Source organism: Pristiophorus japonicus, chromosome 2, assembly GCF_044704955.1.
Source record: "Pristiophorus japonicus isolate sPriJap1 chromosome 2, sPriJap1.hap1, whole genome shotgun sequence".
NCBI lineage: Eukaryota > Metazoa > Chordata > Chondrichthyes > Pristiophoridae > Pristiophorus > Pristiophorus japonicus.
Genome location: NC_091978.1, coordinates 359,210,586 through 359,236,481, shown reverse-complemented (window position 1 = coordinate 359,236,481; position 25,896 = coordinate 359,210,586). Strand labels below are relative to the sequence as shown.

The following is a 25,896-nucleotide window of genomic DNA, read 5'->3' as shown; positions in this document are numbered from 1 at the left end:
TTAACAGCATCTGCAGCCATCACGCATTTACAACGTCGATCTACTTGGGCCAAATGCAATAAATGTGAATTTAAAAGCTCTTTTAGTCTGTTGTAAATGATTAAGTGGTTGATTTAAGCACCACTGTTTCCATAAAAATTGCAGACAGTAGACACATACTGCACTATAATCAATTAAGCTGTGGCATTTTATTCTGTTGAGCAATTTGGTAATACAAATTGTAGACAAATCAAATCATATTCAAAATCAACTTGCATTGTTTAATCACAAAAATCTGTTAAATAGCAGTTTATTTCAGCATTAAAGACTCATTCTGCCAAGCAAACTTGTGCAATTGTATGTTTATTGCACAGCTATTCACTGCATACATTAATTGTATTGTAGCCAAACTTGGGATAAAACAAGACAAATAGCTACTGCCTCGCTTGAGAATCAGGAAAAGGCAAAAGCTATGGCTTAATTGAACAAATATATGGGCTCAATTTTCCCCGGTCATTTACGCCCTTTTTTTTTCTGTAAGTGGCACTTTAAAAATGGCCGATTGCAGACTGAGAGCTATACTGCGCATGTGCGTCCATAGCAATAACGTCAAAAACATCCTTTTTTTTTCTCGTGGATGTGCAGAAGGTGTGGCGGAGACATCTGGCTCCACCCCCTGAGGCGACTGGCCAGGCTACGCCGTGCCAATTTTGAGAAAAACAGCGGGGAAACTTGTGTCTCATATTTTTGGGAGTATTTCTGGCCTAGAAAAACGGGTGTAACTCTGGCAATACGCCAAAAAACAGCTTTGGGCAAAATTGAGCCCTATAATTTGTCAAAATGAAAGCTGAAAGATATAAAGGACTGGATTTTCGGCTTTCATGTTTATGGGGCGATAATGGCAGTGTGGCGGGAAAGTTAGCGGCCGGGAATAGTTTGCGCCTCAGTAGGTAAGTTTGGACGTCTGGGCCCTGTGTCGTGACGCAGAGCAAGTGGAGGCATTGTACACCACTGTTGACACTAGGATGAGAAACACCCGAGCTAAAGAGCCAGCCCGGGAGCGTTCCGAGAGGGGGGGGGTGGGGGCGGGGTTAGGGGAGGGAACCTAACTGGGGAAAAAAAAAACACAAAAACATTCCCAAAACGTTGCCCACGCCACCACAACACAAATCACAAAAAAAATTAAAAGAAAAAATAATCACACTTACCTTGGGAGTCCATTACTCACTTCTTCGCCGACGGATGACCCTGATTTCTCATTGCGAGGTGGGATTCCAGGTGGATGAGTTGGGCAGGAGCTCAAACTCACGCCGGTGTCGCAACCAGGGGCTCTTCCGGTTGGCGACGCTGCAAATCCGGACCTGAGAATCGCTGCGGGGCGCTGGAGGCTGACTGCCTGGTCAAAGCACCTCACTGCTGCCATTGCCACCGCTCCGGGGTGAAAAACAGAGCGCAGAAGACTGGAAAATCCAGCCCAAGGACTTGCATTTATATAGCACCTTTCATGACCACCGGACGTCTCAGCCAATGAAGTACCAGACAGAGAGTTTTGTTGTCTTTGTGCTAGAGAAGGGACGTTTTCCTTCATGGAAGAGGATGAGAGAGCCTGTGAGACAAAGAGGGATTGCTGTCTGCAATTGGCTGAGAAGTTTTGGCAACGATCTCACTCGTAAGTGAGGCAACAGCAATATTCTGTGAAATTGCTGCCTTTGCCACACTTGGTACAGGCTCCTTGCTAGAACTTGACAACTATTTGGATTTGCCACTAGAGTAATGGATTTGAATGTACTAGTAACTCCCTCACTGCATTGCAATGTTCATGCAAGCTAGAATTCCGGAACTCAGAAACTCACAATCGACCTAGTCAAAAGTATTTTGTGTGTCATATAGGGTACCTATACAGAATGTTCTGATGCCTAAATGTTCAGTAATCAATGGACACTTTCATAAGAAGTAACAAAGGGATCCAATCAGATCAGGGTGCTTCAGTTTTGTAATCAGTTCAAGCAAATTGGTATAATTTTTACTAAAATTTTCAATTATAATTGAAAGAAATGTGTCTCTAGGAGGCATAAAGGATCACATTTTTGGGGATAGGAGATGAATTGAATGCTCTAATTTGTAAAATAACAATGAGAATTAAAAAAAAATGTTCAGCCAGTAGGAAGGTGGACTGAATGGTGTAGTGTGTTAGACACTGGCTTTGCACCTTTGGGACATGGATTCATATCCAGCACAAACTCAAAGTGAAACTCTCTGTTATCTCCCCCTCTGTTTTCTATGTGAAATCAATTTGGGTAGCTTCAGTCAATTTCCGAGTGAGCAAGCTTTTTGAAGGAACCAATTGCCATATGCTAGTGTATACATTTTGTGTCCGAACCGTGCTTAAAAATTGTGTGAATTATCTGTTAATTTGTTAAGCAAATTGAGTACAACTTAGCCTTTCTAAACCAATTTCAGTGTTTCATTATAAACTGAATACTTCCCATTTCAAATACTTTATCTTTTGGTAATTAAGTCCTACAGGCTTCCCAAAGAGAAGAAAAGAGGCTTCGGGTTGAAAATGCAAAGTTGAAAAAGGAAATCGATGATTTAAAGCAAAATCTTATTGAAGCAGAGATCCGTAATGGAGGTAGGCTTTTGTAAGAAAATGATAATCATAATGTTGTACTGTATATGAAACATTTGAATTATCATGGAATTTTGATTATGAAAGTCGATTTCCATTAACTGAGCGTATTGGTAATGTGCCCCGCTTATATTTTGTTTGCAAACTCATCGTGGTCTCCTGGAGCTTGCTTGATTGCCTTTGGGAAGGTTGGAGAGGAATTTCACGAAGCTTTTTTCCTAAATTGGCTGATGTTTTTTGCCTTCCCCAAGCGATTGCATGGTTGCAGGATGATGGGTGAAGTATAGCTCGGATGAATACGTGGCTTGAGAAATGGTACAGAAGGGAGGGATTCAAATTCCTGGGACATTGGAACCGGTTCTGGGGGAGGTGGGATAAGTACAAACCGGACGGTCTGCACCTGGGCAGGATCGGAACCAATGTCCTGGGGGGGGGGGGTGTTTGCTAGTGCTGTTGGGGAGGAGTTAAACTAATATGGCAGGAGGATGGGAACCTATGCAAGGAGACAGAGCGAAATAGAAGGGGGGCAGAAGCAAAAGATAGAAAGGAGAATAGTAAAAGTGGAGGGCAGAGAAACCCAAGGCAAAAAGCCAAAAGGGACACATTACAGCAAGATTCAAAAGGGGCAAAGTGTGTTAAAAAGACAAGCCTGACGGCTCTGTGCCTCAATGCGAGGAGTATTCGGAATAAGGTGCATGAATTAACTGCGCAGATAGCAGTTAACGGATACGATGTGATTGGCATCACGGAGACATGGCTCCAGGGTAACCAAGGCTGGGAACTCAACATCCAAGGGTATTCAGCATTTAGGAAAGATAGGCAGAGAGGAAAAGGAGGCGGGGTGGCGTTGCTGGTTAAAGAAGAAATCAGTGCAATTGTAAGGAAGGACATTAGCCTGGTTGATGTGGAATCGGTATGGATGGAGCTGCGGAATTCCAAAGGGCAGAAAACGCTAGTGGGAGTTGTGTATAGACCACCAAATAGTAGTAGTGAGGTTGGGGACAGCATCAAACAAGAAATAAGGGATGTGTGCAATAAAGGTACAGCAGTAATCATGGGCAACTTTAATCTACATATAGATTGGGCTAACCTAACTGGTAGCAATGCGGTGGAGGAGGATTTCCTGGAGTGTATTAGGGATGGGTTTCGAGACCAATATGTCGAGGAACCAACCAGGGAGCTGGCCATCCTAGACTAGGTGATGTGTAATGAGAAGGGGTTAATTAGCAATCTTGTTGTGCGAGGCCCTTTGGGGAAAAGTGACCATAATATGGTAGAATTCCTTATTAAGACGGAGAATGACAAAGTTAATTCGGAAACTAGGGTCCTGAACTTAAGGAAAGGTAACTTCGACGGTATGAGGTGTGAATTGGCTGGAATAGACTGGCAGAGGATACTAAAAGGGTTGACGGTGGATAGGCAATGGCAAATATTTAAAGATCACATGGATGAACTTCAGCAATTGTACATCCCTGTCTGGAGTAAAAATAAAACTGGGAAGGCGGCTCAACCATGGCTAACAAGGGAAATTAAGGATAGTGTTAAAACCAAGGAAGAGGCATATAAATTGGCCAGAAAAAGCAACAAACCTGAGGACTGGGAGAAATTTAGAACTCAGCAGAGGAGGACAAAGGGTTTGATTAGGGCAGGGAAAATGGAGTACGAGAAGAAGCTTGCAGGGAACATTAAGGCGGATTGCAAAAGTTTCTATAGGTATGTAAAGAGAAAAAGGTTAGTAAAGACAAATGTAGGTTCCCTGCAGTCAGAATCAGGGGAAGTCATAACGGGGAACAAAGAAATGGCAGACCAATTGAACAAGTACTTTGGTTCAGTATTCACTGAGGAGGACACAAACAACCTTCCGGATATAAAGGGGGTCAGAGGGTCTAGTAAGGAGGAGGAACTGAGGGAAATCTTTATTAGTCGGGAAATTGTGTTGGGGAAATTGTGTTGGGGAAATTGATGGGATTGAAGGCCGATAAATCCCCAGGGCCTGATAGACTGCATCCCAGAGTACTTAAGGAGGTGGCCTTGGAAATAGCGGATGCATTGACAGTCATTTTCCAACATTCCATTGACTCTGGATCAGTTCCTATCGAGTGGAGGGTAGCCAATGTAACCCCACTTTTTAAAAAAGGAGGGAGAGAGAAAACAGGGAGTTTTAGACCGGTCAGCCTGACCTCAGTAGTGGGTAAAATGATGGAATCAATTATTAAGGATGTCATAGCAGCGCATTTGGGAAATGGTGACATGATAGGTCCAAGTCAGCATGGATTTGTGAAAGGGAAATCATGCTTGACAAATCTTCTGGAATTTTTTGAGGATGTTTCCAGTAAAGTGGACAAAGGAGAACCAGTTGATGTGGTATATTTGGACTTTCAGAAGGCTTTCGACAAGGTCCCACACAAGAGATTAATGTGCAAAGTTCAAGCACATGGGATTGGGGGTAGTGTGCTGACGTGGATTGAGAACTGGTTGTCAGACAGGAAGCAAAGAGTAGGAGTAAACGGGTACTTTTCAGAATGGCAGGCAGTGACTAGTGGGGTACCGCAAGGTTCTGTGCTGGGGCCCCAGCTGTTTACATTGTACATTAATGATTTAGACGAAGGGATTAAATGTAGTATCTCCAAATTTGCGGATGACACTAAGTTGGGTGGCAGTGTGAGCTGCGAGGAGGATGCTATGAGGCTGCAGAGTGACTTGGATAGGTTAGGTGAGTGGGCAAATGCATGGCAGATGAAGTATAATGTGGATAAATGTGAGGTTATCCACTTTGGTGGTAAAAACAGAGAGACAGACTATTATCTGAATGGTGACAGATTAGGAAAAGAGAACGTGCAACGAGACCTGGGTGTCATGGTACATCAGTCATTGAAGGTTGGCATGCAGGTACAGCAGGCGGTTAAGAAAGCAAATGGCATGTTGGCCTTCATAGCGAGGGGATTTGAGTACAGGGGCAGGGAGGTATTGCTACAGTTGTACAGGGCCTTGGTGAGGCCACACCTGGAGTATTGTGACAGTTTTGGTCTCCTAACTTGAGGAAGGACATTCTTGCTATTGAGGGAGTGCAGCGAAGATTCACCAGACTGATTCCCGGGATTGTGGGACTGACCTATCAAGAAAGACTGGATCAACTGGGCTTGTATTCACTGGAGTTCAGAAGAATGAGAGGGGACCTCAGAAACGTTTAAAATTCTGGCGGGTTTAGACAGGTTAGATGCAGGAAGAATGTTCCCGATGTTGGGGAAGTCCAGAACCAGGGGTCACAGTCTAAGGATAGGGGGTAAGCCATTTAGGACCGAGATGAGGAGAAACTTCTTCACCCAGAGAGTGGTGAACCTGTGGAATTCTCTGCCACAGAAAGTAGTTGAGGCCAACTCACTAAATATATTCAAAAGGGAGTTAGATGAAGTCCTTACTACTCGGGGGATCAAGGGGTATGGCGAGAAAGCAGGAAGGGGGTACTGAAGTTTCATGTTCAGCCATGAACTCATTAAATGGCGGTGCAGGCTAGAAGGGCTGAATGGCCTGCTCCTGCACCTATTTTCTATGTTTCTATGTTTCTATATCCTTATTAGGCAGACAATTGTGTTAGGGAAATTGATGGGATTAAAGGCCGATAAATCCCTGGGTCATGATAGTCTGCATCCCAGAGTACTTAAGGAAGTGGCCCTGGAAATAGTGAATGCATTGGTGATCATTTTCCAAACAATCTATCGACTCTGGATCAGTTCCTATGGACTGAAGGGCAGCTAATGTAACACCACTTTTTTAAAAAGGAGGGAGAGAAAGCGGGTAATTATAGACCGGTTAGCCTGACATCAGTGGTGGGGAAAATGTTGGAATCAATCATTAAGGATGAAATAGCAGCCCATTTGGAAAGCAGTGACAGGATCGGACTGAGTCAGCATGGATTTATGAAAGTGAAATCATGCTTGACGAATCTTCTGGAATTTTTTGAGGATGTAACGAGTAGAGTGGACAAGGGAGAACTAGTGGATGTGGTGTATTTGGACTTTCAAAAGGTTTTTGACAAGGTCCCACACAAGAGATTGGTGTACAAAATCAAAGCGCATGGTATTGGGGGTAATATACTGACGTGGATGGAGAACTGGTTGGCAGACAGGAAGTAGAGAGTTGGGATAAACGGGTCCTTTTCAGAATGGCAGGCAGTTACTCGTGGGGTGCCGCAGGGCTCAGTGCTGGGACCCCAGTTCTTTACAATATACATTAACGATTTGGATGAAGGAATAGAGTGTAATATCTCCAAGTTTGCGGATGATACTAAACTGGGTGGCGGTGTGAGCTGTGAGGAGGACGCTAAGAGGCTGCAGGGTGACTTGGACAGATTAGGTGAGTGGGCAAATACATGGCAGATGCAGTTTAATGTGGATAAATGTGAGGTTATCCATTTTGGGGGCAAAAACACGAAGGCAGAATATTATCTGGATGGCGGCAGACTAGAAAAAGGGGAGGTGCAACGAGATCTGGGTGTCATGGTTCATCAGTCACTGAAAGTGGGCACGCAGGAACAGCAGGCGGTAAAGAAGGCAAATGGTACGTTGGCCTTCATAGCTAGGGGATTTGAATATAGGAGCAGGGAGGTCTTACTGCAGTTCTACAGGGCCTTAGTGAGGCCTCACCTGGAATATTGTGTTCAGTTTTGGTCTCCTAGTCTGAGGAAGGACGTTCTTGCTGTTGAGGGAGTGCAGCGAAGGTTTACCAGAGCGATTCCAGGGATGGCTGAGCTGTCATATGAGGAGAGACTGGATCAACTGGGCCTTTATTCACTGGCGTTTAGAAGGATGAGAGGGGATCTCATAGAAACTTATAAGATTCTGACAGGACTGGAGAGGTTAGATGCGGGAAGAATGTTCTCGATGTTGTGGAAGTCCAGAACCAGGGGACATAGTCTTGGGATAAGGGGTAGGCCATTTAGGACTGAGATGAGGAGAAACTTCTTCACTCAGAGAGTTGTTGACCTGTGGAACTCCCTGCCGCAGAGAGTTGTTGATGCCAGTTCACTGGATATATTCAAGAGGGAGTTGGATATGGCTCTTATGGTTAAGGGGGATCAAGAGGTATGGAGAGAAAGCAGGAAAGGGGTACTGAAGGAATGATCAGCCATGATCTTATTGAATGGCGATGCAGGCTCGAAGGGCCGAATAGCCAACTCCTGCACCTATTTTCTATGTTTCTATGTAACAGCATGGCAAGATGGGACAGGCTCGGTGGACAAGCTGGTCTCTTCCTGTCCTTTTTCAGATGTTCGTATGTAACTAGCGTTTCTCAATTTCAGGGCAAGGGACTGCAATAATCAGACGCTTCAGAACAGTTTTAAATTGGTCTTTTACAAGTTTATAGGGATCCCAGTTATGGTGAAACTGCTCGCTGACCTTAGCCTTGGCTGGGGTAGGAAATAAATATTACTTGATATGGATCTAAAAATATAGCCTTAAAAGGTTTTTGTTTTGGTTTTTGGTTGGATCAGACTCTTGCTTCCAGAGACCTTATCCTTCACAATTTGTAGTATTTGTGTTGATTTTTGTCACAATCACTTGCCTTCGCCATTTTAAATATAAGCAGTGCTGAAAATTTAAATCTTGCACATCACTCCATGCTCGTGTTCCTAATACCCAATTAACATTCTGGTGTTCTTAAAAGTTTCCAACTGTACTGAGCTGCATCTAATAAATCAAGTGTTCACCTCTACTAATATACCAGCCCTAAAATAAATGTTATATTTATGATACAAAAGCTGAGCCTTTCAAAACGAATACATTTTTTACTGACTACTTATTCCATTAAAGCACAGAAATGCAATATGTTGCAAGTATTTTCCACAATCTGCAGTATAACGAAATGTAATATCCACAGCAAATTTAAGGTGATTCTATTTTTACGGTTTTATAACTTACATGGATTAGCCAAGAAGTTTTATATTGCAGGTAAATGAAGGAATGGGGCTGCAGCGAACCAACGGTAAAATATTTTATGGTTTATTAACATTTATTTTCAGTCTAGCTTATAAAAAGAACAATGCGGATTCCTCAGCCCCCATTGGCTCACTGCCTAAATACACTGTATGGTGCACACTTGAGCCATAGAGATCAGAAAAGTCCCAGGTTCAATCCATGGCTGAGAGAGCTGATTTTTGTCAAAGCAGTGATAGGATACTGCAAATGGCCTCAGGCATGTGAGTAGCGGGGGAGAGCTTCCCGGGTTCCCAATCCTGATCACTATCTAGTAATTCCAGTTGAAAGGTACACAAATGAATGTTGAGAACAGGAACAGAATTAGCTATGATTTGCCACCATTGTCGCATAGCCTGCTAATTTTTTCCATCTGGATGGATGTGAAGAACGGCCACTAGGACAAGTTGCTGGGCTACATTTGGTGTGTGGAAGCATACCCACTCTTGTCACAGCAGAGGAGATGGTGAAGTGTGCCATGCAGATTTAAGTCATGTACAAAATCTCAAATCTTGAAAACTATAGTCCATTCAATCTGCCTTCCTGCTGTATCCATTAATTTGTTTAGTTTCAAGGGGCCCAAGTTTCGAACCGCGCCTAGAACGGCGCAGTCCCGACCTGGACGCCCGTTTTTCGCGCCACAAAGAGTCACTAAAAAAACCCTCCAGATTCTCCACCTCCCTGCAGGTCCTCTGGCCCTCGGCGCAGCGCAGCAAGAGCTGTAGGGGGCGGAGCTAGGTCCCTGCGCTGAAAACAGTGCCGGGACCTCTGCACATGCGCGCTACAGTGGGCGCGCAAATGCAGTAGCTCCAGGCGCCCAAAACTGTGTGGGAGGGGCCGAAGCACGCAGCCCCTAGCCCTGGCCGAATGGCCTCACTGGGGCTGCGTGAATAAGGCTCCTCCCACGGCCAGCTCCTGCTTCCTCCCGACCCGACTCGATTCCCGCCTCCGGACCGGACCCGACACCGACCTGACACCCGCTTCCCCCCCGACCCGACTCCCGCTCGCGCCCCCCCCCCAGCCTCCGAACCGGACCCGACCCCGACCCGACCCCCCCCTGCCCCCAGACTGGATCCGACCTGACCTCCCTCCCCCCGACCTGACCTCCCTCTTCCTCCCTCCCCCCGACCCAAACCGACCTCCCTCCCACCACCCCCCCCGACCCGCGCTCCCCCCGACCCGACCCAACGCCACCTACCTGTAAATCTGGTGCTGGGGATGGGCCCTGCCCGAAGTCTCGGGCCCGGCCCGCTCAGCCTCCCTCCCCCTTCTCCTCCTCCCCCCGCCCGCCGGTCTCCTCCTCCCCCCCGCCCGCCGGTCTCCTCCCCCCCGCCCGCCGGTCTCCTCCCCCCCGCCCGCCGGTCTCCTCCCCCCCCCCTCTCTGCCTCTGCTCCCCCCCTCCTCCCCCTCCCAGAAACACAGACACTGACAGACAGAGAATGAGAGACACAGACAGACAGAGAGATAGAGACACTGACAGAGACACACTGGGGGTGGGGCATCCCAGCACGCTGTTGGAGGGCTCCAGGTGCTGCAGTCGGTAAGTAGAAAATGTTTTATTTATTGATTTTTAAAAATTATTTCTTATTAATTTTTTTTGATTGATTTATTAATGTATTTATCATTTATTATTGATGATGGCTCTTTATTTGTAAAACTGAAGTGTTTAATGTTTGTAAATTATCCTTTAATCCCCCCCCCCCACCATTCCCTACGCCTGATTTGTAACCTACGCCTGATTTTCTAAAGTGTAGACAAGGTTTTTTCGAGCGTACAAAAATCTTCACTTACTCCATTCTAAGTCAGTTTGGAGTAAGTTTTCACTCACGAAACTTTGAAATCAGGCGTAAGTGGTCGGACACGCCCCATTTTGAAAAAAAAAATTCTGTTCCAAAGTGAAACTGTTCTAACTGACTAGAACTGGAGCAAACTAAATGACGAGAAATACGATTTCTACGATACTCCGTTCTACACCAGTTGCTCCTAAAAATCAGGAGCAAATCATGTGGAAACTTGGGGCCAAGATACTTAGCAATTTCACATCTAAGCAATCAAAGCTCCTTGCACCTACAACCTCCCTTGGTAAGCTATTCCAAAAACCAACTATCCTATTATTGAAGTAATGCTTTTTTACTTCCGGCCTGAAATTATCTCTCTCCACCTTTATGGCCCTTTTTACTGCTTTCCCATACTTGAGCTTCTGTAATTTGAATACCCTCCATCATATTTCCCATCAGTTTTCCCTCAGTTGAGAAGGGACCCAGCTCTGTGAATTTGTCCTCGTATTCTTTACCTTCTAATCATTCTTCTCTGCACATTTTTCAGCTCGGCTACATCATCCTGTGATGAGGGTTCTAGAACAGCACACAGTGCTCCAGGTGTGGCCTGGCAATGCTTTTTATCACAGGATCTTGCCCTTTAATCTATACTCTGTTCATCTTTTTATACAATCTAACATCCGATGTGCTTTTTGACAGCAGTTATGTATTGAGTCTGGGAATTTATCTACTCTGACCCCTGTTTTTGTCGGTATTTCCCCATTTTATAATTATTTGCTTATTTCAAGATTTTACACTGATCAAGTTCAGCAGGAAACCCGAAGAAATTCTTGATAACATTTAAGCAGACTCTCTTTTGCCAACACCCATTTCAGATTTGATCTACCCCAGCATTTGCTTGAAAAATTTATTTACCGGTGTTGCATGAAACACCTTGTCTAAAGCTGTACTAAAATCCAAATAAACAACATCTACAATGTCCACATCCTGAGTTACTTTATCAAAAAAAATTCTGCAGACATGGCTTCCTTTTGTAAATCTATGCTGACTCTTGCAAGTTATATATCACTAAATTTCTACCAGCTTGACCTTAATAATTGATTCTGAAATTTTCCCTATTCTGAATCAAAACACATTGGTCTATAATTTCCTGTCCTCAAGATCCCTTTTAAAATGAGGGCATTATGTTTGCTGATCTCCAGTCCTTGGGTGTCGGCTATTATCTAAGGAATCCCCAAATATTTCTGCCAGTGGTTCCACCAATGCATCCTTGTGTTTGCGAAGAATCCCAAGATAAATTTCACCTGGCCCAGCTGGATTATTCACTCTGATTTTATTCTAGCATCCAGCTCCATCAATACAGTAATGCTAATTGTATTACACCCTTCATTCTGACTACCTTGGGACACCTATTTTTCCACAGTCACTGTACTATCACCTCTTGTAAACATGGAACTAAAGTACTAATCTCATCTTTACTAATGTACTCATGGTCTCTTGTATTTTTTCCCACCTAACATGCTTGAAAAATGTTCTTGTTGTTTTTCTTCATTTCTGTAGTAGTTTTTAAATGCATATATTCTTGCTTAGCTAGTTTCAGTGCTTTTGCACTTCTCCTAAGTGTTTCTTTATGCTGGCACTTACTCTGCTGCAGACAACTTTACTTATCATCCAGGCTGGCCTTCATCCCTCGAGTAGTGGCAAATTTAAATTGTTGGGTGTTAAATGTATCTTTAGACGGGAAAGGATTTTTGTTTTTTCTTTTGCTAATAAATTAAATGATGTTGCACATTTTCTACTGGCAAATAATGGAAGACACAATTTAATCTGCAACCTTCCCAAAAAAAAAAACTTTCTCATCTCTATTTCACTTTGTTTCTTAAATGATATGGGTATTTTTATTTTTTTTAATCAACTTTTTGTATTAATTTAATTAAGCACTCAAATTTTAAACGTAACTTTTCCCTCAAGCATCCCTTGCATAATATAATCATTGGCAAAGTACAGGCGCTTGCTTGATTGCAGCTCCTGGACTACAATTACAAAATACTAATGTCAAAATGCATTTGTTTTACATCAAAGCGGAATATGGCAAATAGATTGCTATGTCCCTAAGGAGATAGCATTTCATGAGGTTACAATGAAAGCTATAATATTGCTTTTGATGGGCTTGTTTCCGAAAGGTTGGAGGAAAAAATGCAATCACATTTTATTGTAATAAATTTCCTTCATCTTTTACCGGGACCAAAATTGAAAGAAATAACTTGCATTTATATAGTGCCTTTTATGTCTTCAGGGACTTAATTAAGTACTTTGAGTGTAGTCACTTTTTATGTGGGGGAAACTTGAAAACCAAATGGTGCACAGCAAGGTCCCAGCAGGCACAATGAGGTAAAAGACCAGTTAGTTTGTTTTAATGTTGTTAGATGAATGCTGGTCAGAACACTGGGAGAACTTCCCTGCTCCTCTGAATAGTGCTACAGGATCTTTTATGTCTACCTGAGCAGACAAATGAGGGCTCAGTTTAATGACTCACTCTCAAAACTGCACCTCCAAATAGTACCGCACTCCCTCAGTACTGCACTGAAGTGTCAGCCTAGATTATATCCTCAAACCTCTGGAGTGGGGCTTGAACCCAACGTGACTCAGAGGCAGAGCCAAGGCTTGACATTCTTGTTTGGGTAATGGTGAATGAAGTGGAAAGCAACATTATCTTTGACTTTTCTAATGTACTATTTTCTAGGTTGCGACAATTAAAATTCTTTTGCCAATTTTTCAGTTGATCAGGGTGGTACCCATACTGAGTCAACTGCAATCTTGGCTGACCTTGAATAACCTATTAATTAGTCTTCCTATAGCCTGATCTTTCCGGTAATTCAGTTAATCTCCCAGACCTTTTCCCCGTGTCTATTCTAACTTGTACAATGCATCTGCTTCTCATCATTTCTTTCTTCTGACTCGTATCTACCTCTTCGGGATATCTTGTAATAAATCCAACTCTGTTAACCAGTTTTGTCTTGTTTGAAGCCAGCCAACTGACAATGGTCATTGGGGATTCTTTGCTGTCTTTCTCTTGTACAAATATTGTTTCCATTCTCCGGGGCTTAGTGAAGTAACTGATTTATTTTATTTAGCTGGCAAGGAATGTTTCATAACTCACTCATCCCTTTAGATCTGGTATTACATCTTGATTTAATCATGCTCCTCATTTGGTTTTCTTTCATAAAAGATGTGTGGATCCTTGTATTTTAATGTCCAAAGCAATCCAACCCCAACTGTATTTCTACTCATTAAAGCTGCTAATTGCAACTACATTGAAAAATGTCAATTGTCATCTTCCTTCTGGTCATTAACCTCATGACTTCTTTGAATCCTCTTTTGCCTTCTGTTCTGTCCTCTTGGCACAGTTGCTAAAGATTCCCATTTCATCTTTGACTCAAACCTCAATGATCTTGGTAAAACAGCTCCCTCCATATTCCATTCTCTTTCACCATTGTGACTGATGCCAGGTTTGATCCCTATTGTCTGCTTGTGCATTTGATGGAATCCTCTCATCATAAAGATGTGTACCTCTGAACTTGCCCCTGTCCTTTGTCATTTCTTCAATCTCGATTACTCCCAGTTTATCTTTGTGTCATAGAAACATAGAAAATAGGTGCAGGAGTAGGCCATCCGGCCCTTCAAGCCTGCACCACCATTCAATAAGATCATGGCTGATCATTCCTTCAGTACCCCGTTCCTGCTTTCTCTCCATACCCCTTGATCCCTTTAGCCACAAGGGCCATATCTAACTCCCTCTTGAATATATCCAATGATTCCTTGGAAATTCTGTTTTTGTTTATCTCAAACAAAGGTGATCCTTTCACACTGTTTCCTTTATTGCCTTTACATTGGTACTTTCAAAAGTTATGCAAACTTTTCTTAATTCAAAAGTATAATTTAAAAAAAATTATTTGTTCCTTGCAAATGGGCGTCGCTGCTCAGCATTTATTGCCCATACCTAGTTTCCCTTGAGAGGGTGGTGGTAGGCTACCTTCTTGAATTGCTGAAGTCTGTGTAGGAACCCAAACATCGGTGAGCTCCATTACCTTCAAAGTTCTGGCCAATTTTGTAATCACCAGTATGGTCTTCAGACTAGCCATTCCTATGGTGATCTTGTTGCCAGTGTTAGGCACCTCTGGAGCTCTGTTCTTGAACTCTTTAGTAACTTACCTGTCATTAATTTGGAGATCTCCAAATCCTTTGACCAATCTAGCACCAGGCACTCCCAAACAAACGACTATTATTTGGCTCATTCCAAAGTAATGTTCACAGGTATCTAGTTTTGTCTAAAATAATGCTGTATTGAATGGCTCTTCTTTAAAATGTTAACTTAGAAAATCTCCAGTGCTTTGTCTCTCCATATCAGTTATCAACTTCATTCATCAACCAACCCTATCCACTCTTTTCTTGAAAACCCCATTCTCCATTCTTAAATGGGTGACAAATCTTCAATGCATGCAACCTGCAACTATCTCTGCAATGACTAAATCACCATATCTTGATATCTTCCAGTGAGTAAATAAAAATCTTGATTTCAATGCCTTGCTATCACTTCTTGCCTCAAGTATAATTCCTATGCTTCCTGAATCACTGAAATGGTTTAACCTCATGAGTTTACTGGTAAACTGAATTATAATAAGAGGGCCTCATAGTATTTAGAATAACTATTTCAAGATTCTTTAGTTATCTAGAGTCACTTGTCTACCCCTGAAAAGTTAGAATTGAAAGAAGCTAAATCTGTGCAGTTCACATTGATTTCTATATTACCTCTAATGTGAAAATGTTTAAATTCCAGTTAAACAAGTTCCACTTCCGACAGAGGCTTCAGTTCAGTTCAATTCTGCAACATGTATGTCTCTACCAGCTGCACTGGCTACTCCAACTACTAATGGAAAAACACCAGAAGTGAGTGAAGACAAGAAAAAGAAAGATAAACCAGAGAAGAAGGCAGACAAGAAAGGTATTAATCCCGAACAATCTATAGGCTATAATACCGTATTGAGGTGTACACAAAACACAATATTAAGTATTCATAAAGATTAAAGAAATAACTTGTATATTTTTTGCACTTTACCACATCCTCCGGACACCCCAAAGAACGTTAGAGGGGGAAAGGAGAGGAAGCAAAGGTGGTCATTGAGAAGAATTTGGAAGAGCTGTTTGAAAATAAGGAGGAAGGTAGGCTTTCCAGAAGACACGAGTAGTCGAGGGTGAGCAAACAAGCACTAGTAGTGGAGTGGAAGGAGCAGGCAAGGTATGCAGTGTGCATGTGGAGGCATGAGGCTGGAGGAGATCGCCATGGGACAAGGCAACGGAGGGATTTGTAAGGGAGGGTGATAATTTTAAAATCTTTTCATTGGGGCATGGGGAACCTTGGCTCAGGTGGGGTTTAGCCTATCCGCTCAGGATTAAATAGTTTAATTTACATGAGCAAGCATCTGAAGAAGGGGATGGAATCGGAGGTTAGGGTGTGGAGTTTCTGGTAGAACTCATAGATGACTCTAGGTTTGATCTTGTTAAGATTGGGCAGCACAGTGCTAGTTGTGAATGGTAGTGGAGAGGTAAAGCTGGGTGTCGTCAGACCTTAGTACAAGCTGGTCCTTATGAATGAGGAATTTAAATTCAATTGGTCTTCAGAATGTTAAGATGTGTAATATTGCAAGCAGTTTCAGCTTTGAACCAACGCTAAACTTGTGGATTGTAAATTAGATATCTGAGCCAAATCTGGCTCTGTAAAACCGCTTCACACAGACATGCCAGTGTATTGTAAATACACCCTTTGGTTCAAACTGAATTGCACTGGCACTGAAGAGAGTGTTTTGAAAGCACAGTGAAGAGGTACCAGAAGCGTAATATTGGGAAGAGAAAACTGGGCACTGAAACAAGTATTGGGTAATTCTGTCGTTTTGCGACTTTTCCTGCACATCAGATTTTTATTTGAATGGGGAGGATTTGGAGCAGCCTTTGTAAAGGAACGCACATAACGATTTACCAAAGATGCTAATTGTGATCAGTTTTCTTTGTTCACATTGGGTTCACGCCAAAATTGAAGAAAACTGAACTGCTAGCTGCACAATTTTTGTTTCCTATAAAGGTGCTAATCCAAGATGTTACATATTGTAAGACCAGTAATTGTACTATGGAGCATTTTTGCACGTATGAAAATTATCTATCAAAGATGCTTAAAAATATAACAAATGCTCATAAGCATTTCCCATTTGTAGTGATACTTGTTTCTAATGGGAGCACATTTTAATATCCCGCCGTTTGGTTCTCTTTCCCCGGCCCCCCCGCCCGCATCCCAGCCATTGGAATGAAAGGTCTTAGCTGGCACCAAAACAGTGAGCCGAAAGCTGTTGTTAATAGAATGGAAACAGGATTTTCATGTGGAGACAGCTATCTGATGTGGATCCAGAATTCTGGCATTTTGACAGGATATTGGGGAATTCTTGCTTGTTTCTGCAGTCAAATACAGATGTTCCAGATCGCTCATAATTTGAATTAAAGAGGGTATTGACTGAATGGGAAACACATTTGTTGTGCAGCAAATTATGTTGTATCTTGACATAGTTTGCTGAAATGGATACCAAATTGCATGGTACTCTAATGCAGGGGGTGCCACACTAATCCACTGAATAGTTTATTTAGCTATATTAGTGAGCACTTAATTTACAACCTGTTCAATAAACAACTCCATATGGTTAGCACAACAAAGTGAGTGGCTTGTACGTTAAGGTTTTTGAAAGTCATCCTAATGAAATTTGCATTTTTTTAATATGGAAGAGTAATGAATGAAAAACACTCCTTAACAAACCCACATTTCAAGCTAAGTGTCTGCAAAAGCTTAATAAATAATAAAAGATATATGTACACTTGGAATAATTGATTTTTATATGAACACGTCGAAGTTTTAAGCCTATAGTCAGCCATAGACTTAAGTCAGTAAATTTGGGACATGAGGATTTATTTTTACTCATTAAAAATAGCATTTTTGAAGAGAAAAAATGTGTAACCACTTGCAATGTAATTGTCTGGACAAGAGGCTAAACAAGGAGACCTATGCCTGGGCATTTTGTCACTCAACTCTTTTTAGATAGTTGCAAAACACTGTACCACTGCTCTGCAAAAATACTCAGTTATTTACTGTAAAAACAAAATGCTGGGAAACATTCAGCAGATCAGACAGCATCTGTGGAGCGAGAAACAGAGTTAACATTTCAGATCGATAAAAGCCATCGACCTGAAAAGTTAACTCTGTTGCCTGACCTATTGAGTGTTTCCAGCATTTTCCGTTTTTATTTCAGATTTCCAGCATCTGCAGTATTTCGCTTTTATTATTTTCAATTACTCTTTCATTATAAGATGTTACAAATAATACTGTGGGTATATTCCCAGAGGAGATCACTCGGAAAGTATAGTTCTAAACTGAAGGATTTTGTTCCAAAGTGTTCCACAGCCAATGAATTATTTTCCAGTGTAGTCACCTTTTCTAAGAAGGCGATTGCGACAGTCAATTTGTGCACAAGGTTCCACAAATAACACATGAGGTAAGTGACCAGTTCATCTGCTTTTGAGTATATTGTTTGAGACAAATGTTGACCAGGACACTGGGAGATCTCCCCTGCTAATCCCTGAATGGTGCCACAAGATCTTTTACGTTTGCCTGAACAAGCAGAGGGGTGACTTGGTTTCACTTCTCTCCCCAGAAGACAACCCCTCCGAAAACACATAAGTGTTGTATTGCATTGAAGTGTCAGCCTAGATTACGTGCTTAAGTCCCAGCAGTGGGGCTTGAACCCATGAAGGAAAGTGCAGGGGGAATACCGTCTTGAGCACTCAATCCTGGATGATATAATAAAGCACCATATAAATTTTCTTCTCAATGGAAGCTACAAGATTTTATCTTTTAAAAGGAATAATAATTGTTTCACTATTATTGTAACTGAACAAAAAAATTGAATGTTAACTGTTCAGCTGAGTAGAATTTTTGTTTTTAATAATCAAAATATAGCATTTAAACAATGTAAAGTAACAGATGATGGCACATATAATCAGTGCTCTTCATCTAAGCCACGTAATAGAGGTTCCTCTAAAAATGTGGGAAATGAATCCAAGCATTAAATGATTCATTCATTTAATTTTATGCTGTATTTTTATAATAATATTTAGGCCTGTGACAGCTGGTAGGCCAGGAGGGAGGGATTAGAGCTGAAACTGCGGCATTTGCAACCTATCCCAAGTGCTGCAACCCCTCCCTCCCTTACAGGCACGTTCACACCCTTTTAGACATTTGCAGCCCAGAACTCTGCATACGCCAACCTCTTTAGAACTCTTCCTCCACTCCTCTGTAAACATATCTCCATGTTGCTCAGCTCTATGATCAAAGTTAGGACAGAAACCTGAAGTCTTGGAGTGAGACCAAGTCTATCTGGTAAGGAAATAGGAACAGCAATTCTCATCGCCACCTTCAGCAAGATGCATGAAGACCTACTCAAGGCCATATATTTCACACAGCACACCCAAACATGGCCCAAAAATTTCATCTCTCCATACCTGACAACTTTTGGAGGGACACACAAACTACTCAGGTTCTGGTCATGCCCTGAATTTCAGCCATTCTGTACTACAGTCCAGAAGACTACACAAGTGATGACTAATTCCAGAGGACCTGACTCAGTGCACATTAAGTCTACCCTCCCACAAGCATGCAGCAATGAAACTGTTCAGGGCAGCATCATAACACGCCACCATTCAGAACTTACCTGTGAGTTATTGGTAATTTTGCATCACTGGGATGTTTGAGTTTGCTGGATTTTGGGAAGAAAAATCCTCACCTAATGATGTGAATTACATGGTGAGTAATCAGGAGCTTTTCAAGCAGGAAACAAAATGGGTAATTTAGTTAAAGTGGGTGTACATTCTACCGAAATAGGCCATATTTCTACATATAACAAAGTGGAGGGTGGTGGGGAGATACCTGTACACTTGCATCTCAATCACCTCTTTTACATCTGCTGGCTAACAGCCAGGAAACGGACATTTTGTGGAGAATTTTGGCCCCTTGTGAAGTTCCAGTTCCAATTACCGAATGGGAAAATATTCCATAATTCATAACTGAACTTTGGAATTTAAAAAGTGAAGGATTGAAATGGTTCCCATGGCAATGTTTTTGTAACTTTATAGAAACATAGAAAATAGGTGCAGGAGTAGGCCATTCGGCCCTTCGAGCCTGCACCACCATTCAATGAGTTCATGGCTGAACATGCAACTTCAGTACCCCATTCCTGCTTTCTCGCCATACCCCTTGATTCCCCCTAGTAGTAAGGACTTCATCTAACTCCTTTTTGAATATATTTAGCGAATTGGCCTCAACAACTTTCTGTGGTAGAGAATTCCACAGGTTCACCACTCTTTGAAGAAGTTTCTCCTCATCTCGGTCCTAAATGGCTTACCCCTTATCCTTAGACTGTGACCCCTGGTTCTGGACTTCCCCAACATTGGGAACATTCTTCCTGCATCCAACCTGTCTAAACCCGTCATAATTTTAAACGTTTCTATGAGATCCCCTCTCATTCTTCTGAACTCCAGTGAATACAAGCCCAGTTGATCCAGTCTTTCTTGATATGTCAGTCCTGCCATCCCGGGAATCAGTCTGGTGAACCTTTGCTGCACTCCCTCAATAGCAAGAATGTCTTTCCTCAAGTTAGGAGACCAAAACTGTACACAATACTCCAGGTGTGGCCTCACCAAGGCCCTGTACAACTGTAGTAACACCTCCCTGCCCCTGTACTCAAATCCCCTCGCTATGAAGGCCAACATGCCATTTGCTTTCTTAACCGCCTGCTGTACCTGCATGCCAATCTTCAATGACTGATGTACCATGACACCCAGGTCTCGTTGCACCTCCCCTTTTCCTAATCTGTCACCATTCAGATAATAGTCTGTCTCTCTGTTTTTACCACCAAAGTGGATCACCTCTCAATTATCCACATTATACTTCATCTGCCATGCATTTGCCCACTCACCTAACCTATCCAAGTCACTGCAGCCTCATAGCATCCTCCTAGCAGCTCACATTGCTACCCAACTTAGTGTCATCCGCAAATTTGGAGATACTACATTTAATCCCCTCGTCTAAATCATTAATGTACAATGTAAACAGCTGGGGCCCCAGCACAGAATCTTGCGGTACCCCACTAGTCACTGGCTGCCATTCTGAAAAGTACCCATTTACTTCTACTCTTTGCTCCCTGTCTGCCAACCACTTCTCAATCCATATCAGCACACTACCCCCAATCCCATGTGCTTTAACTTTGCACATTAATCTCTTGTGTGGGACCTTGTTGAAAGCCTTCTGAAAGTCCATAGGGGAGATACTTAACATTGAAGTAGTCTCCCTCACCCTCCCACCATCCTTTGGCTCACCTTATGTTTCCCCAAAAAATGTGACGCAGAGTCCAACTTATTTCACTTTATTAAAAGGCACAATCGAGCAATTCTATCATTGGCTTTCTGTTCCTTTTTACTCTGAATATTCCTATTTGAAAATAGAACTATATCATCTTTTCAATAGTTGGTTGTGTGATTTTATATAAAAAATATTTTTTCTTGACAATTTTAGAATTATCTGCAGAGTGTTTATGTTGAAAATAATTTATGTTGAAACACATGAACTATGGTGGCTTTTTTGTTAAACTCACTTCTCAAAGTAATAATCTGTAACATGTTAATTCTCAGATCTGTTAAGGGCATGAATGGAAATTATTTGGGTGGTCTCGATCTGCTTCCTAATAGTTGGTGGTCTGTATCAGAAAGGTTTGCCCTCAACTGACGCCATGGGGCATATTTTCGGAAGACATTTAACTTTGAAATGGTCCCCACAGAGTTCTTGTGGTTTCATTCTATTTCAAATTGCATTGTGGTGAAAAGTTTTAGCTTTTATTTTCTCATCTTTCAAATAAAAACATTCATTGCCTGATGATTTATTAATTTACCTGTCTTCTCAATGGTTGTCAGGCTTGCATTTAAAACAAGCTCAAATGTTTACATTTAAAAATTGGAAATGTTTTGTTGAAACTCTTGTAACTTACTAACCATTCTCTTAGAATGACGAATACTTGTGAATTCAGTATGTTGCACAATTGTCACTGTGCAATTTTCCCCAAAATGCAAATTGTGTGCTTTTCAAAATGTTGTCCTAATATTCATCAAGTACTTCAGACAAGACATTTGGATAAATGGTGCGGGGGGTTGGGGGAGTGGCGGTGGGGGTGTCTGGAGTGATTCCATGCAGTATGTAGAGCACTGGATGGAGTTGACATATTGTCACAGTAAGGTACTTGGTGATCCATTCAGTTCAGCTGACAAAAATGTGTTTAATCCTCCGGAATCGCAGTCCAAACTTTAAAACAAAATAAATTTTAGTACAGAATATAGTTGTCATCTTTTACTGATTCACAACATAAGGTAGTTCTCAAAAGATATTACAGTATCAGTGTTCAATAAGGTGCTTGCAGCTGTTTTGAACACAAGCAGATGCACTTCTTTTACTGGGATGCTACCTATAATTGTACATTTTGAAATGTTCAATATTGATTCCTTTTGTATTTGAAGGAGAAAAGAAAGAGAGGAAACAGGCAGCGGGAGGTGGTGATGATTCCAAACCAATTGACATTTCTCGTTTAGACCTACGTATTGGGCGTATCATCACTGCTAAAAAGCACCCAGATGCTGACACGCTCTATGTGGAAGAGGTTGATGTTGGAGAAGCAAACCCAAGAACTGTTGTCAGTGGACTGGTGAAACACGTGCCCATAGAGGAGGTAATGCCTGGTTAAAAGCACTCCAGTGCCAGAAGAAAATTATATGAAGCTAATGTCGCACACATTGCTATAGCTGTGCTATTTCTACAGTAATTAAGCATCAATCATTATTTTTTAGCAGGATATAGAGTGCTCTGTTTGTAGATTATATTTAAATAAATAAAGAATGCCCATCCTTTATTATTTTGCAAGACTGAAGAAGGGCTAGATAATTGAACCAATGAGAATAAATGAATACAAGCCTGCGGTTTTTGGCTCCAACTTCCCTTTGGACCAGTGTAAATTGGGTGGCAGAAGAAGAAAATGGGTGAGAATTCCATTCTGCTTAAGCCCTTCCTTGGTTTTCCATCCTCATTTCCATGGGCCAGTGAAAGCGCCTTCCTATTCTTTCAGCCTTTTCCTTCTCATTTGAGTCAACAACAACAACAGCTTGTATTTATATAGTGCCTTTAATGTAGTGAAACGTCCCAAGGTGGTATTAGATTTTCTAAAATTGACACCGAGCCACACCAGGAGAAATCAGGGCAGGTGACCAAAAGCTTGGTCAAAGAGGTAGGTTTTAAAGAGCGTCTTGAAGGAGGATAGAGAGGTTTAGGCAGAGAATTCCAGAGCTTGGAGCCTAGGCAACAGAAGACATGGCCACCAATGGTTGAGCGATTTATGATCAGGAATGTTCAAGAGGGCAGAATTGGAGAAGCGCAGACATCTCACGGGGGCAGGGGGGGGAAACAAGGATGAGAATTTTGAAATCGAGGCTTTGCTTAACCGGAAGTCAATGCCGGTCACAGCAACCTACATTCCTAATTGTGCTTCGATTTCATACTTGCTGGTTTGTCAGCATTAGTAAAATCAAATATTTGTAAATTAATGGGAACATGGACTTAATCTTTTAATGTGTCTTTGTGGCCCACAAAACACCTGAGAAAAGACAGAAGACGATTTAAAAAGGCCAGTAGCTAGATTGTAAGCTCTGCAGAGTCCCTACTTTGACTGACTCGATTATGGTGATTTGAAAAAAATAATTATATTTGTTGCTTTCACATTTGCATTTCTGACACTTGCTGCCATTTTCCTCACTCTCTCCTTCCCCATACCTGCTCTTTCTGTTTCAGACAAACGCAATGGACTTCCCATCAGGAATTCCTTGTGCGTCTTTACTTTTGATCTTGGTGTTCTGATTTCGGATTTATATACCAAGAGACAATAGTGCTAAGACTAGCCCTTTCCAAACCTTCAGGCCGACAAAATTTAAAAAGGGACAGCCAGATAACATCACCCACCAGTACAGGCAGTGGCAATCCTATCTTCATCTGTCACAAGAATAGTGCTTGTAAGCCTTGCTTTACAAAGGAAGCTGTCACTGAGTTATGCTGCAACCCAATCTGCAGCATACCGCTACCATAGGCACTATGCTACTAACACTGAAAGGAAAATTTCTGGGTGGTTCCTGAGAGATCAAGGCATTGGGGGAACTGGTGGGAGGGCATGCATGTGCTGCTATCCAGAGAGACCATGGTTATCTATGCACATTCCTGCCATGCACTAGTACTGCGCATTGGCTCGGAATTCCATTGATTTGCAGGAACGCAGATATAATGGTGCCACTGAGATCAGTGAAGCGCTACCTATGAGTATCTAACCAATTGCCAAGCCTGTCAAAGTGAGAAGAGACAGCCCTCTCTAATATACCCCACGTCTATGTGGCAGCTGCCTGAGCATCTGTCATGGGGGCATTCGCTTCAAATGCTCCTGGAGTTGCCGATCCGTAACTGTCTGATTTGGCTCCTATTCTCTGCACCCCAAATCTTGATCTTCCAGGATCATTCTTTTAAACACAGGATCTATGAGCTCCATATATCCATGCTCATCTGTTGACCAGCAATGCATCCTGCTAGTCCTCAACAGGAACGTCCTCTCCTACGTGCCACCATCCGCTGGTCCTGCCTACATATGCTCTTCGTGGCTTTTTCTCAATCTTTTAATTGCCCTGGCATGGCTGAGTGCTTCGGAGGGGTAAAGTGTGTGATGGTTTATGCAGCAAAGTGCTAACATCGAGGAAGCCCTTTTTCTTCTTGATATAGAACATTTAGGAAAAGAGGTTAGAATGGTTTAGACCTTGTGTGAGTAACAGTGGGAGTGACATGAGGGTTTCATGTTGTGGTTCACTGATAATTAACGCAGCGTATAATAGGAAAAGAACAATGTGGTGGACCCTCAACTGGTACATGCTCTCCTACTTCCCCAGTTCTAACACCTCTATGACCATTCCCCAAGGATCTGTAATGCTCCCTCCTCAAAGGAGGTTTTTCGGGGCACCTCGTTTTGCAGCGTGCTCTTGACTATTTTGGACTGCCTGTACCTTGAAAAAGAATGACCTTTTTGTTCCTACAACATGCATTAAAAGTCGGGTAGGGGACTGCACAGGATGTTGGAATTGATGCTGACTGTTCGAACTACCTCCTTCCACTGAGCTTAAACAGATTTTTTTGATACCCTACCCAACACACCTCTCCATTTGAAAGTGAACCTCCCTCCACTACCTAATCTGCAGCAGCACTTCCACAGAAGAATTCTTAAAGCAGACCTCCGACATTATTGGAATAAAATATTGATGCGGCGAAAACTACTGAGGTAACAGCTGGCTCTTTAAGCTGCAGACCGTTAAATCCTGTAACAGCATGCTACTTCCCTGGAGATCACTCAAATTCTTAAATTAATGTCCCCCCTATGCTAAGTGTGACGGGGTCAGTGCTCATTACACAATGTAAATATGTATCATGCTCTGTCCCACTTGTTGTCCTTTTTTTTCCAAACTACTTTTAACTTCACCAAATAATGGGTGTTAGATACAACCATGTTGGTGGTTGAATCTAGTCACTGTGCCATTATGATCCCCAAGCATCTGTAGTTGAAAAATTGAAGGAACCCTAACTTTCGCGTTCAAATATGATTTAGAACATAAGAATTAGGAGCAGAAGTAGGCCATTCGTCCCCTCAAGCCTTCTCTACCATTCAATATTATGGCTGATCTTTTACCTCAATTCCACTTTCCTGCAGTGTCCCCATATCCCTTGATTCCCTCAATATTCAAAAATCTATCGATCTCTGATTTGAATATACTCAAAGGCTGAGCCTCCACAACCCTCTGGGGTAGAGAATTCCAAAGATTCACCATCCTCTGAATGAAGACGTTTCTCCTCGTCTCAGTCCTAAATGGCCGTACCTTTATTCTGAGACTGTGACCCCTGGTTCTAGACTCTCGAGCCAGGGGAAACATCCTCCCTGCATCTACCCTGTCAAGCCCTGTAAGAATTTTGTATGTTTCAATGAGATCACCTCCTATTCTTCTAAACTCGAGAAGATCTAGGCCTAGTCTACTCAATCTCCAGATTGTTGCATAAAGACAGTTTTAAGACGAAAGCTATAGTATTAAAATAAGATAGATTGAAGGATAATGTCTCATTATTCACAATTCATGTAAAAATAAGATATGCAGTTTAAAAAATTGTTTGAGTTACTAGCCTCCCGATCAATTTCACAATTGTATGGCTAGGTACCAAAATAACATTGTATATTTGATGGTATGTAGAGGCACCCTAAAATGTGTGCAGTTATTGACTAAGTGCCATAGGGCTAGAACCTCCACTTTTGTGCTTATTGCCCAAAAATGGGCA

General features: G+C 42.2%; 1 protein-coding gene across 2 annotated transcripts in view; it reads left to right on the top strand.

The window, feature by feature from the left end:
* The window catches only part of aimp1a (aminoacyl tRNA synthetase complex interacting multifunctional protein 1a), a 61,914-nt gene that overhangs the window by 18,698 nt on the left and 17,320 nt on the right, over nucleotides 1–25,896 (top strand). For both annotated transcript variants that reach the window (XM_070872588.1, XM_070872587.1), the window contains exons 3-5: nucleotides 2,498–2,611; nucleotides 15,196–15,360; nucleotides 22,014–22,222. In XM_070872588.1, the coding sequence (XP_070728689.1) occupies nucleotides 2,498–2,611; nucleotides 15,196–15,360; nucleotides 22,014–22,222 (488 nt within the window). The remainder of the gene's footprint in view (nucleotides 1–2,497; nucleotides 2,612–15,195; nucleotides 15,361–22,013; nucleotides 22,223–25,896) is intronic.